General features: G+C 51.9%; 1 protein-coding gene across 5 annotated transcripts in view; it reads left to right on the top strand.

Annotated features, from left to right (window-relative positions):
* Positions 1-5,042: 5,042 nt before the first annotated feature.
* Positions 5,043-12,751, top strand: part of CEP72 (centrosomal protein 72) — a 36,864-nt gene continuing 29,155 nt past the window's right edge. For 2 of the 5 annotated variants that reach the window (XR_006702747.1, XM_045443344.1), the window contains exons 1-3: positions 5,043-5,169; positions 10,874-11,001; positions 11,921-12,113. Coding sequence is in view for 4 of the 5 variants with exons in the window: in XM_045443344.1 (XP_045299300.1) it covers positions 5,073-5,169; positions 10,874-11,001; positions 11,921-12,113 (418 nt within the window). In the remaining variant the exon portion in view is untranslated. The other 3 variants (XM_045443353.1, XM_045443363.1, XM_045443349.1) reach the window with 3 other exon arrangements.

Raw genomic sequence — 12,751 nt, 5'->3', positions numbered from 1 at the left:
GCTCGGGGTAGCTGGGACTGGCATTGGTTTGGAGCCCAGGCTGGGAACCTGTGCAATGCCAATTTTCCCCTCATTGTCCCCAAATAACTGCTGCAACCCCAGGCATCACAACTGTGTTCAAGACAAGGAGGGGGGGCGTGGCATGTGCCACCTACACTTATTCTTTTTTCCAGAAAATCAAAACTCTACCCCAAAATGCCATGGCAGCCTCCCGCTTACTTCTTGTCAGTCCGAAATGGAAATCGGCAAAATTGAAGAGGTAGGGAAGCGCCAGTTGCCTCGAAACCCTGCCAAGTTTTTAGCGACGGGGAAATCTGTGGTTCGGAGAGCGGCTTGCCCGGCCACACAAACTCGTGGGCCTGCCCACGGCGCCTGCCGGTTCCCAGGCCGGCTGGCCTGCTAGAGACGGTCCCTGCCCCCAGCTGTGTCGCGCAACAAGAACAGCATCTCGCAGACTGGTGTTCCCGCCCTCCATGCTGCCCGCTTTACAGCAGACGTAACACACGAGCCGCAAGAGTGGGCAGCACCTGACCTTTCTCCTTGTGTTTGCCACGCTCTGCCACGTGATGACTCTCAGCCCAACAGGGAATCCCGCCCCGTGGGGATCTGCGGGGATCAGTGCAGGCTGGGGGTGGCCAGCTCTCTGGAGACGTTAGGGCTGGCTGACCTAGGCTCGTGGGCAAAGGACCAGGGTGGGGGGCAGGGGCTCCGTGTGGCCACACTCTGCCTGGTCCAAAGGAACCCTGAGCCCTGTGCTCACTAGAGCCTCAGAGGTAGAGAGCGGGCTGCGGGTCCCCAGACCCAACGGAGGTGGGGTGACACCTGAGGTCCGTCCCTCACTTGTCCTGCATCTCTCCCTTAGCAGCCGAGTAGGTAGTGGGAGGGAAGGCAGGGGGTGGGCGCAGAGGCAGCTCCCACTGGGAAGACCCTAAGTCCACAGCAAGAAGATGCAGGGTGGTTATGGGATGCAGTGTGCCCGCAGTGGCTGTCCCAGATGGTGGGCAAGGTCCCTGATCTCCGGGTAAGGGCCAAGGCTCAGAGGACTGGGGAGCTTGCAGGCCTGTCCCCATGGTGCCACTGCTGCTTTGCCCCCATGCTGCTGTAGTGTGCAAACATAGGCCCAGTTGTCCCGTGTCTCCTTCCAGAAGGAGTTGGAAGTCCCCATCTTCCTGAGAAGTCTTTGGATTTTAGGTGTTGGCAACCACAGGACACCGGAGCCTCTGTTCCTCTCTCCCCCTCCAAAGCCCTGACCGGGACAGGGGTGGCTCAGGGACACAGGGCACCCAGCCCACGGACAGAGACTGCTGGATGGGGGGAGGCTCCCCGGGCTCTGTAGGCGGGGTGTGGAGGCAGGGGTTTCCACTGGACATGGACAGGAACGGGTCACACTCGGCCTCATGGGAGTTGAGCTGCGGCCAAGCGTCTGGACAGAGATGCGGTTGCTGGCAGCAAAGCTGAGCTCGCCCCGCATGAGGGGTTCTGCTTGTGTTTCATCCGGGGCTTGCATTGCGTCTGACACCTGACATCGGTAGAATGTTTGCCGGCACTCCGAGGTGAGACAAAACCCCGCCCACGCTTCCCAGGGTGGGTGCATTTTCCTGCTCCGAGGACCTCACTCCCCCAGGGGAGGCCCCCTGGAGCTGCAGGCCTCCCCAGCAGAGGCCTGGACTCTCACCTTCCCGGAAATGAGGGGCAGAGTCACGTGCCGTGAGTGCTTCCCAAAGACAAGTGGAGTCCACACAGCTGGACTTGCTCCCGGCCTGGAGCTGTGGCCACCCACAGCCTGTCCCCCCACCTGCCTGGACAGCCCCCACAGCCTCCACCCTGCTGACCACACGACCCGGGACCAGAGCAGAGGCAGCACCACCCGTTTCTCCGAGTTACGATTAGCCATGTACAAGGTTAGCATACTGACACGAGCCCCCCAAACTACCCTTGATAGTTGACCTTAAAACAGCCCAGAAGGGGCCTCACACCCCATCTCATTTTGCTCCGAGGAGAGGGGTTAGTTGGCAAAATGATGCATGGACAATTCACAGGTAGCAATGCTGCTCTTCCTGTTGGAAATACGGCGGGGGGTGGGCTCTTGGTTTGTGGGTGAGCACGAGCCAGCCCTCGTCAGATGCTTCTTCAGGAGGAGGAGCTGGTGGGAGGTGGGGAGGACCGTGCCCGCTGGGCCGCCTGCCCCTCCCTCCCTCCCAGCGTGGCCCTCAGGAGACACCAGTAGCCACATCAGACCACAGGCACGTTCCATGAAGTCTCTGAATGAGGTGTGTTTGCAGGGCACCCGCTTTGTCTGGGTGGGGGGTGTCTCCAGCCTGGCCAAGGGTGGGTTCCATCAACCGGCTGGGGAAGGCCGTGTGTGTGAGGGTATGTGACTGTGAGCGCGCAGGTGCACATGCATGAGTCTAGTGGGCTCACTAGAGACTGGCGAGGTGGGCTCATCCTTGCCGCACAAGAGCCCCTGTGTTTGCTGGACCTGGCACAAAACTGGCACAAAAGCACAGGTGTGGAGCCTGTGCCCTAAAACTGCACCCAGGTGGTCACTCTGTTTCCTTGCCAGTGAAACAACACGATGCTGGCTTACACCACAGGATGGAGAGGGGACGCCTCACAGTAGGTAACAGAGCACTTCAGAGGCACACAGCGAGCACCCCTCAGCCACTCTGGTTCCCAGGGATGGGTAAGCTCCCCTGTCTTGAGGAAAGTGGGAAATCACCCCACATCGCAGGTCTCTTCCCACTCCCACCCCTTCCCTGGCAAGAACCGTGGTTTAGGAAAAGTCCAGACATCCCAGGGCACCTCTCCAGCTGCCCAGCACAGTGGACATGGGCACATCCTCAGATTGGTCTGTCTGCTTCTCTGGCCTCATCTCTAGGGATGAACTGACCCCAAAGTTGCTGCCTACAGTTTGGGGATTGAGGCTGAGAGGCCCAGAAGCCTCCTTAGAATGTTCTAGAAGGCTGTGGAGGGCTGCAAGCAATGGAGAGCTCGGTGCACAGGGGGGCCCTCCACACCTGTGTCCAGTGCCTAGCCACCCGGACTCCCCCCAAATTTCTCCATGCAGCCCCTTGCACTGGCCACGAACACGCTTTCTGGGTTTTAGTCTCCCTGGGTGGATTTAGTCTCCCTGAGCTGGATAAAGGCATCCCCACAGTTGAAAGGCAGTTTCCTTGGGTCTCTGGACAGGCAGGTGCTGAGCTGGGACAGGGCTGTGTTCCCTCAGTGGTTTCCACACACCTGTTGGAGACTATTCCGTGAAACCCAGTTCAATGCAGTCAGATGGGCCAGGACTCAGGACAGGATGCCATGGAGTTTCCTGCTGTCTCCCTGGGGGGTGAGTGGGGGCCATGTGGGCCAGGGCTTAGGCAGTCCCTGCCTCCCCTTCTAGATCCTTCCTGCTCTGTGGTTTCATGGTGCCAGCTCCAGGCTCTAACACTCCTGGCTCCATCCAAAGAGCCCCAAGAGGAACTTTGAAACAATACTCCACCAGACTTGTCAATGTAAGGAAATGGAAACAGGTGGAAGGCCCAGCAATGGAAGGTGGGTCAGATGAACCTGGGTTTGGTTTATGATCCGATGGTCCATCACAATGGATGTTTAGGGGCAGTGGGCGGCTAGGTGGGTTAAGCGTCGACTTCAGCTCAGGTCACCATCTCACGGTTCGTGATTTTAAGCCCCACGTCGGGCTTGCTGCTGTCCGCACAGAGCCCACTTCGGATCCTCGGTCCCCCTCTGTCTCTCTGCCCCTCCCCTGCTCACGCTCTCTCTCTCTCAAAAATGAATAAACATTAAAAAAAAATTTAAATGGAAGTTTAATAAATGATGTTGAAGAATATTTAGTGACATAAAGAGTTCTTACAAAGTAAAAAATACACGTGTATATAATACGAGAACAGTCAGCATAGTCTCGTTTTTGTAAAATATACACAGGCTTGGAAAACACACTTGAAGGACACACGTGGAAACGTTAACGGTGCTTTTCTCTGTGTGCTGGAATACTTAATCTTTGTTCTCCTGTATTTTGCATTTTTCCTCCAATGAATATGTGATACTTCAGGAAGCAGAAAACACGATTTTCCAAGCTTTCTTGATGCCTCCGTGACGGCAGAAACACTGCCTCTGTGGTGCTGTCCTGCAGGGTGTGCGCAGAGGTCCACTGTCCAGCCCCAGGACCGTGAGCGGAGGAAGCAGTGGGTGTGTGGAGTGTGGGCCGCCCCGACAAGCCACTTCCCTCGGGCGGCGCCAGCTGAAGCCTTTTGTTGGCCTTTCTTCGCTTCCGAAGCGGGACGTGGGTTCGCTGTTTGTCAGTGTCTTGCCTGCACAAAGTCCCCCTCAGGGGACCTGGTGCGGTGACCACACCCTGGGCCTGGGATGTGCCCAAACCCGTAGAGAGGGGAGCGCGGGCAGTACCTGGAATGGGACCTGTGTCAGAGTCCCAGGACAAGCCCGAAGTATTACCGAGTGTTCGCCAGTCTCAGTAAATGACTCGGCCGCACAAGGGCCCAGTGCGCGAGGCTGGAAGCTCTGCTCTGCTTAGCAGAGATGCGGTAGCCTGTACCCCACCACCCTGTGTGCACCCCCCTACACCTCCACCCCCCAGGCGGTGACATGCCACGTGACCTTGCCAAGGAGCCGGTCACATCTGGGGCGAGGGGCAGCAGAGGTGTTCCCATATACCAGGAAATGGAGGAGGAGAGGGTGACTCCACGGTTCTGGCTGGTTGGGGCAGATGCGGCCGAGTCTTCCCTAAACCCTGCAGATCTCCAGTGCTCCTCCTGACGCTCAAAGGCCCTAGAGGGACTGACAGGCCACGAACCTCCGGGTCAGAGGGAGAGCCACAAGCTCGGACCCCAGACGTCACCGGCCGCCTCCCAGTGACCCTACGTGCGGGGTCTCCCGGTGGGTTAGGCTCCCCACGGCCTGGTAGGCTTTCCTGGGGAGGGCACTGCTCTCAGCGAGGGCAGAGCAGGGGAGCTCAGAGACGGAGGACCGAACCACCTCGCCCCGCCCCTCGCCCCGCCCCTCGCGGCTCCGCGGCGGCCCCACTGCGCAGGCGCAGACACAGGTGCATGCCGTTTGAAAGTATGGCGCCTGCGGGCCCGTGGCTGGTGCTGTGTGAAGAGAAGATCCGGGAGAAGAGCGGCCTGGCGCCTCACCGCGACCTGTGTGCGTGGCGGTGACGGCGGGCAGGCTGGGGGCGCGAGCTTCCCGCCGCGGGGTCGGCGGACGGGGTCCGGCCAGAGACGCGGCACCCGGACCGCGTCTTCCTGAACCGTCGAAGGCGGGTGTGAGGTGGTGGGGGAAATGCGGTGGGAGCGAGGGGACCCGAGTGGGGGTGGGAGGCCCGAGTGGGGCCGGGGGGGCCGAGTGGGGCGCGGAGCCCGAGTGGGGTGGGGCCCGGAGTGGGACGGGGGACCCCAGTGGGGTCGAGGGGGGGCCTAGTGGGGCGCGGGGCCCGAGTGGAGGTGGGGCCCCGAGTGGGGCGGGGGACCCCAGTGGGGTCGGGGGGGCCGAGTGGGGCGGGGGACCCCAGTGGGGTCGGGAGGGGGCCGAGTGGGGCGCGGGACCCGAGTGGAGGTGGGGCCCCGAGTGGGGCGGGGGACCCCAGTGGGGCCGGGGGGGCCGAGTGGGGCGCGGGGCCCGAGTGGGGCGGGAGACCCCAGTGGGGTCGGGAGGGGCCCGAGTGGGGTGGGGTGCCCCAGTGGGGTCAGGGGGGGCCGAGTGGGGTGGGGGACCCCAGTGGGGTCGGGGGGGCTGAGTGGGGCGCGGGACCCGAGTGGAGGTGGGGCCTCGGGTGGGGCGGGGGACCCCAGTGGGGTCGGGGGGGGGGCCGAGTGGGGCGCGGGGCCCGAGTGGGGTGGGGGGGCATTCTTTCACCCATAAATAAGGCGGTTCCAGGTTGGCTTTTAATAAAACCTTGAACCTGCAGTCTTCATTCCTGGGAAGACGTGCCCTCCGCCCCTGTTGCACAATTGTCTCCTGAGTTCTGGTCTCCCATCTCTCTGTGCTGCGGAGTTTTGTGTGTATATTCATGGGGGACGTTGGTCGCTGGTTTTCTTTTTGTCCTGTTTTTCTCTGGTTTTGGCATCAAGGTAAAGCTGAGCACCTGAAATACGTTGGGAAGTGTTGCTTCCTCATGTGCATTCTAGAAGAGGTTGTGTAGATTTGGTGCTCTCTGAAACCATATAGGCCTTGAAGTTGGTTTTGTTTTGTTTTGTTTTTTTTTTAATGTTTCTTTCTGAGGGGGGGAGGGAGAGGGACAGAGGATCAGAAGCAGGCTCTTCACTGACAGCAGTGTGCCCCATAGGGGCTGGAGCTCACAAACCCCCAGCTCATGATCTGAGCCGCCCAGGCGCCCCTATATTTGAAGCTTTTAAATTATACATTCAGTTTCTCTGTCTGTTGTAAAACTATCCTTATTATCAGTTTCTTCTTGGGTGAGTTATGGTTGGGATTTGTAAAATTGATTGTTTTCTAGAAGTTGTTGAACTTATGTGTGTAGAGTTGTTTACTCCCTTACCAGCCTCTTAAATGTTTTTGGGGTCTGTGGTGGTAACCCTTCTTCCATTCTTGATATTGGTCATTTCTGTCTTCGATTTTAGACTTGGTAAAGGTTTGTCGATTGTATTAACCTTTTCAGTGAGTCAGCTTTTGGTTTGGTGGGTTTTTCTCCATTGTTTCCTGGTTTCAAATTTTATTGATTCTGTTCTTTATTATTTCCTTTTGTCTGCTCACTTTGCATTTAGTTTTCTCTTGTAGATTCTTGAGGTGAGAGTTTAGATTACTGATTTTATACTTTATAATTTAGTGACATAAGTTTTCCTGTAAGCACAGCTTTAGCTGCATTCACAAATTTTGTTATATGTTCATTTTCATTAAGTACAGTGCATTTTTAGGTTTTCCTGGAGACGACTTCTCTTTGACCTGTGGATTGCTTGGGGGTGTGTTTTCTCATTGTGGGTTTGGAGATTTTCCTTTTTTCCCCTTCTTTTATTGATTCTAGTGTGATTCCATTATGGTCAGAGTACATACTCTATGATTTTAATTCTTTTAAATTTGTTGAGGTTTGTTTTTGGTCCAGGATCTGGTTTATATTGGTGAATGTTCCAAGTGCACCTGAAAAGAAAGTTGTTGGGTGGAGTATTATGTGAATATCAACTAGACCCTGTTGGCTGATGATGAGGTTTAGTTCTTCTGTATCTTTGTTGATTTTCTGTCTAGTGATTGTATTAGTTACTGGGAGGGAAGTGTTGCAGTCCATAACCGTAATTGTTGATTTCTCTGTTTCCCTTCATATGTTTTGACACTTGCCTACATATTTAGGGTTTGAAGTGACCCTTGTAACATATGTGCTGTTGCTCTTTGTCCCTGATGATTTTCTTTGTTGAAGCATGTAGTGTAGCCACTGCAGCTTACTTTTGATTAGTGTTTTCAGGGCATATTTTTCCCCTCTATTTACTGTGTAATCTTTAAACTTATCTATATCATTATATTTGCAGTGAGGTTCTTATAGGCAGTTTATAGTTGGTTCATTTTTATTTACTCTGCCAATCTCTTTTTTCTAGTGTACTTAGACCATTTACATTTAATGGAATTGTTAATATAGGATAGTTGGAAGTATGCCATTTTATTATTTGTTTTCTGTTCTTTCCCTGTTCCTGCCTTCTGCCGTTTGAGTATTTTTTTAGTGTTTCATTTTGACTTCTCTATTATATTTTTGAGCATATCTCTTTGTATACCTATTTTTAGTGGTTGCTCTATAAGTTACAATGTATTATGTAATTTAACACCGTCTACTTGTGTGGACATTTTACCCCTTCCAGTGAAATGTAGAAACCTTACCCAATGTGTCCTTTGGTTTTATTATCCTTTATAATTTAGTGATCTTAAATATTTTCTCTGCATACCTTGAGAACCACATTAATCACTTTTTTCTTTTACAGTCATCCAAAATTGTAAATAACTCAGGAGGAAACATTTTTACTTACATGCTTACCTGTTTCATTATTCCTTCATTTCTGATGACCTAGGTTTTCTTCTTTTATCCTTCCTATTTATTTGAAGAGTTTTCTGTAGCAGTTGCCTTAGGGCAGGTGTACTCATGACAGATTCTCTCTGTGTTTCTTCATTTGAAAATATCTTTATTTCACTTCAGTACCTAAGATTGTTTTTGCTGGGTACAGGTTTCATGGTTGAAAGTTCTTTTCTTTCAGCACATGGAAAATGTGGCTCTCCTTCCTTCAGGCCTCCTTGGTTCTGAAGGATAATCACCTGCTTTGTGAGTTGTTTTTTCTCTATGGGTAATGCCTTTTCTTTCTGGCTGTTTTCAAGATGCTTTCATTGTTTTTAATTTTTTTTTTTAATGTTTATTTATTTTTGAGAGAGACTGAGCGTGAGCAGGGGAGGGGCAGAGAGAGAGGGAGACACAGCTGTCAGCGCAGAGCCTGATGTGGGGCTTGAACTCACAAACCACGAGATCATGACCCGAGCTGAAGTTGGACGCTTAACCAACTGAGCCACTCAGATACCCCTCTTCCACTGTTTTTAGATTGTAGAAGTTTATTTCTGATGTATCTGGGCATGGCTTTTTTTTTTTTTTTTTTTTTTTTTTTGTCTTTATTCTGTTTGGGGTTTTCTCAGCTGCTTGAATATATAGCTTTATGTCTTTTGCCAAATTTGGTAAGTTTTCAGCCATTATTTCTTTAATTGCTAAACATTTTTCTTCTTAGTCATACTATCATTCTCTTCTTGGAACTCTAATTGGGACTGCATGGGGACTCATGACAGGAATGTTAGGTTTCTTTTTCCGTGGGCCCCTGAGGCTCTGTTCATTCGTTCTTTCTTTCTCCTCTTTTTTAAGTCTCTTTTCTCTCTGCTGGTCAGATAGGACAATTTTGACCAGTCTATCTTTGCATTCACTCTTTGAATTTTTTCTTCTGTCATCTCCATGCTGTTACTGAGCTGCTTCTGTGTGGTACTTTTGGTTATTGTATTTTATGTTTCTGAAATTCCTATTTTTTTCTTCTTTATATCTTATGGGTTTTTTTTGCCAAGACTTCCTATCTTATCGTTTGTTTCAAGAGTGTTCATAATTGTTCATTAAAGTATTGCTTTAAAATTCTTGTTAAATAATTCTGCCCTGTCAGTGTTGGTGTTGATTGTTTTTCTATTTAAATTGAGATTTTTTTCAGGTTTTGGTCATTTTTTTCTCGTGTCATGGACATTTTGGGTATTGAGAGACTTGTTTCTTATTTGAATCTTGTTACACATTATTGGCACTGAGCGGGCGATGCCTTGTTCCTAAGGTAGTGGCCAGGCTCCTGTCACACACGCAGCCTCTGTAGATGGCTGTGGGCCACCTCCTTGCAACCCAGGTGGTAATCAGCATCCTCTCACTCTGTCCCAGGGCTGGCCACTGTGCAAGGCCAGGTGTGTGGTGTGTTCTTTTTGTTTGTTTGTTTGTTTGTTTTGCTGGCTCTTGAGCTAGAGTGGGGCTGATTTCAGGAGTCCTTCCTCCACCGCTGCCCCTTCCTGGTCCTTCTACCATGGGCAGCAGGCTTATCCTTACTTTTCAGTCAGTGTCCATGGTGTCTGTGTGTCACCAGCTTCTTTGGCACTCATATTGGGACATATGGGAGACAAAAAGGACCCCAAACCAGCACAGGGCCCTCACTGCTGGACTGTTTTCTTGAGGTCCCTAAACAGTTGGCCTTCTGTTCCCCACCCTCCAGATTTGTCTGGTGCTTGTTTCATATATTGTTTTCCAGGCACTTAGGTGTAGTACCTGAGTAGGAGTAGGGTGAAATGGGTCTACTCTGTCTTGTCTGGAAATGGAAGCCCACAAGTCAATTTTAAATTTAATTAAGATGTGTTTTAAAACATAATTCTTCCTGGGAAAGTACTGGTGTGCTCAGACCTAAACTGTCTTTTTGATCACAGAAACTTATTTTTGTAGCAATGTTCATTTAATGGCTGCCATTCATTTAATGGCACGCAGAGGCATATGGTGCATAGAGCACACACTGTGCCCTTGCATGTAACTGGCAGGGAGTTGTCACGTTAGCTCACCATTGGTTTTCGAATTGTGATCCCTGCATGGGGGCTCCACAGGTGACAGAGTGAAGCAGCCACGAGTCGAAGTGGGGGCCCAGTTAGGAAGATATTCCTGGTGGGAGAGTGTCTGAGGGGAGAAGCAGGGGTGTGGGGAGCAGGGCATGTGTGGGCATGGAGGCATTTTGGAGATAAACGTGAGCTGGAAGCTTGCATGCATTTCTCCTGTAGTATCAGTACTCAGACTTGGAGTTACATTGTTCTTGTGACTTTTCAGATTCTGAGGTTGCTGTAGCTCATTCTTTTTTTTTTTATTTTTTATTTTTTTAATGTTTATTATTTTTTTTTTTATTTTTTTTTTCAACGTTTATTTATTTTGGGGACAGAGAGAGACAGAGCATGAATGGGGGAGGGGCAGAGAGAGAGGGAGACACAGAATCGGAAACAGGCTCCAGGCTCTGAGCCATCAGCCCAGAGCCCGACGCGGGGCTCGAACTCACGGACCGCGAGATCGTGACCTGGCTGAAGTCGGACGCTTAACCGACTGCGCCACCCAGGCGCCCCGATGTTTATTTATTTTTGAGAGAGAGACAGACAGACAGACAGACACAGAATCCGAAGCAGGCTCCAGGCTCTGGCCTGTCAGCATGGAGCCTGACTCGGGGCTCGAACTCACGGACCGTGAGATCATGACCTGAGCTGAAGTCGGCCGCTTAACCGGCTGAGCCACCCAGGTGCCCCTGCTGTAGCTCATTCTTATTACAGTAATATATTTTCACTGAAAAGGAAGGTGAAAATCTCATGATTTTTCTATTCTTAGCTGAACTTCGGTCATTATCTATTCCTGGAACTTACCAAGAAAAGATTACTCACCTAGGAAATTCTTTGATGAACTTAACTGGCCTAAAATCTTTAGACCTCTCACGTAACTCCTTGGTGAGTCTACAGGTAAGTTTTAGGTTTTTTTCTTGAAAGAAATTTTATTGCTGTCAGTAGCAGTGGAAAGTACATTTATAGTAACAATGCAGTATGTTTTATAACTTTGCTTATAATGTATGTAGAGCGTACACTTAACAACGGTTGCAATATTGCGTTGTTTTTCTTGTGTTCGTGATGAGCTGTAGATTTCATACACATCTCATTACATCTTTAAACTACTTTGACAACTGAAACTCATGTCTCCGATGAAGACAGCTGTATCTTTAAAGGCAATAAAATAAGGCCCGAAAGACTAGTGTTTGTGGGCTGGTCACTGTCCATCCCTGTCTCAGCTGTGTTTTTTTCCATCCACATTCTGCACTTCACATCTGGCCTCAGACCCTTAAGTGGCAGTGCCGTGTGTGCAGGGCATCCTGGGAAGCCCTTGGTCCTGGTGAGGGAGTGAGAAATCACCCAGGTGGTGGCGGGGGGGGGGGGGGGGGGTTGTGTAAACACTGCCCACGACTTCCTGGAGAGGAGGCTTCTGCCTCACGTTATAGAGAGCGCTTGGAGCCTGGTTGGCGTCACCTGGGAGTTTCTCAGTCCAGGGCACACCCAGGGCCGGCCCCTTGTTCAACCTCCCCGGGCTGTTTTCTAATCTGTAGAATTGGAGCAGTAACAGTTCTTAGTGTGTGGGGTTGTGTGCGGATTGAATGAAGTTGTGAGAAGTCCGCAGATACGGGCTGTCCTCCGCGGTCTGCGCTGCTGCAGACGTGGCATCCCGAACCTGCACGGCACGGAGCGCCTTCCGTCTTTGTGCTCCTCCTGGCAGTGGCATGTGGTCACTCGCGGGTGCCTCTGTTAGGTTGGTGTTGGTTCGTATTGATGGCCCGTCTCGCTGTTTATTTTTCAAAGCATAAACTAATGCTGCATTCTGCCCCGTTGGCAGGGCATTCAGTACCTGACTGCGCTGGAAAGCCTCAGTCTCTACTACAACTGCATCTCCTCGTTAGCCGAAGTGCTTCAGCTCCACGCCTTGACGGAGCTTACAGACGTGGACTTCCGGCTGAACCCTGTGGTGAAGAACGAGTCTGATTACCGCCTTTTTGTCGTGCGCATGCTCCCGAAGCTCAGGCAGCTGGGTAGGCGCCACAGCTGGGCTCACACCCTTGCTCATGGGAGCCCTAATAGGTGTTTTGTGCTCTCAGAAGTTGACTTTCTACTCCCCTGGTGGAGTCCCTGTGTCTCCCAGCGTGAGTCTTGTGGGAGCGCTGCCTGGGAGGATGGCCAGGAACTCTGGCCACAGACACCTGCCGGGGGGGCCATGAGCAGAGGTGTGGGCCAGGCTGCTCTGTCCCTTTCTGGCCCTCCACTTTCTAGGTGATTGGCTTGGATGTGTTCTCTGAACATCCGGTGCCATTTCTGTGCGTGACTCCCTGGGCTTCATCTCAGGCTCAGCCAGGCGGTTAGATTTTACCTTGTTTCACATCTGCCTAGAAGGTTGTAGGAAGAGAGGTTCTTGTGCCCTCCCCTCCCCCAGTGATAGCGATGGGAGAGTGTGAGGTCCTGTTGGCAGGTGTAGCTATACCCACTGGCTTAGTAGCCCATGTCCCTAAAAGAAACAGATCTTTGTGTCAGGCTTGCAGGCAGAGCTCCCAGGGTGCCCAGTGACCATACCAGCTGGGAGGTTCATGCTTGGGGAAGCCATCCATAGCGCCACCTTCCCACCCACCTGCCCGACTACCAGGAGTTGTCTTTGCCATGAGCGTTCTCGCCGGTG

The sequence above is a fragment of the Leopardus geoffroyi genome, chromosome A1 (genome assembly GCF_018350155.1).
Source record: "Leopardus geoffroyi isolate Oge1 chromosome A1, O.geoffroyi_Oge1_pat1.0, whole genome shotgun sequence".
Classification (NCBI taxonomy): Eukaryota; Metazoa; Chordata; class Mammalia; order Carnivora; family Felidae; genus Leopardus; species Leopardus geoffroyi.
Note: the sequence above shows the minus strand (reverse complement) of the source record. Positions and strands in the feature narration are given on the sequence as shown.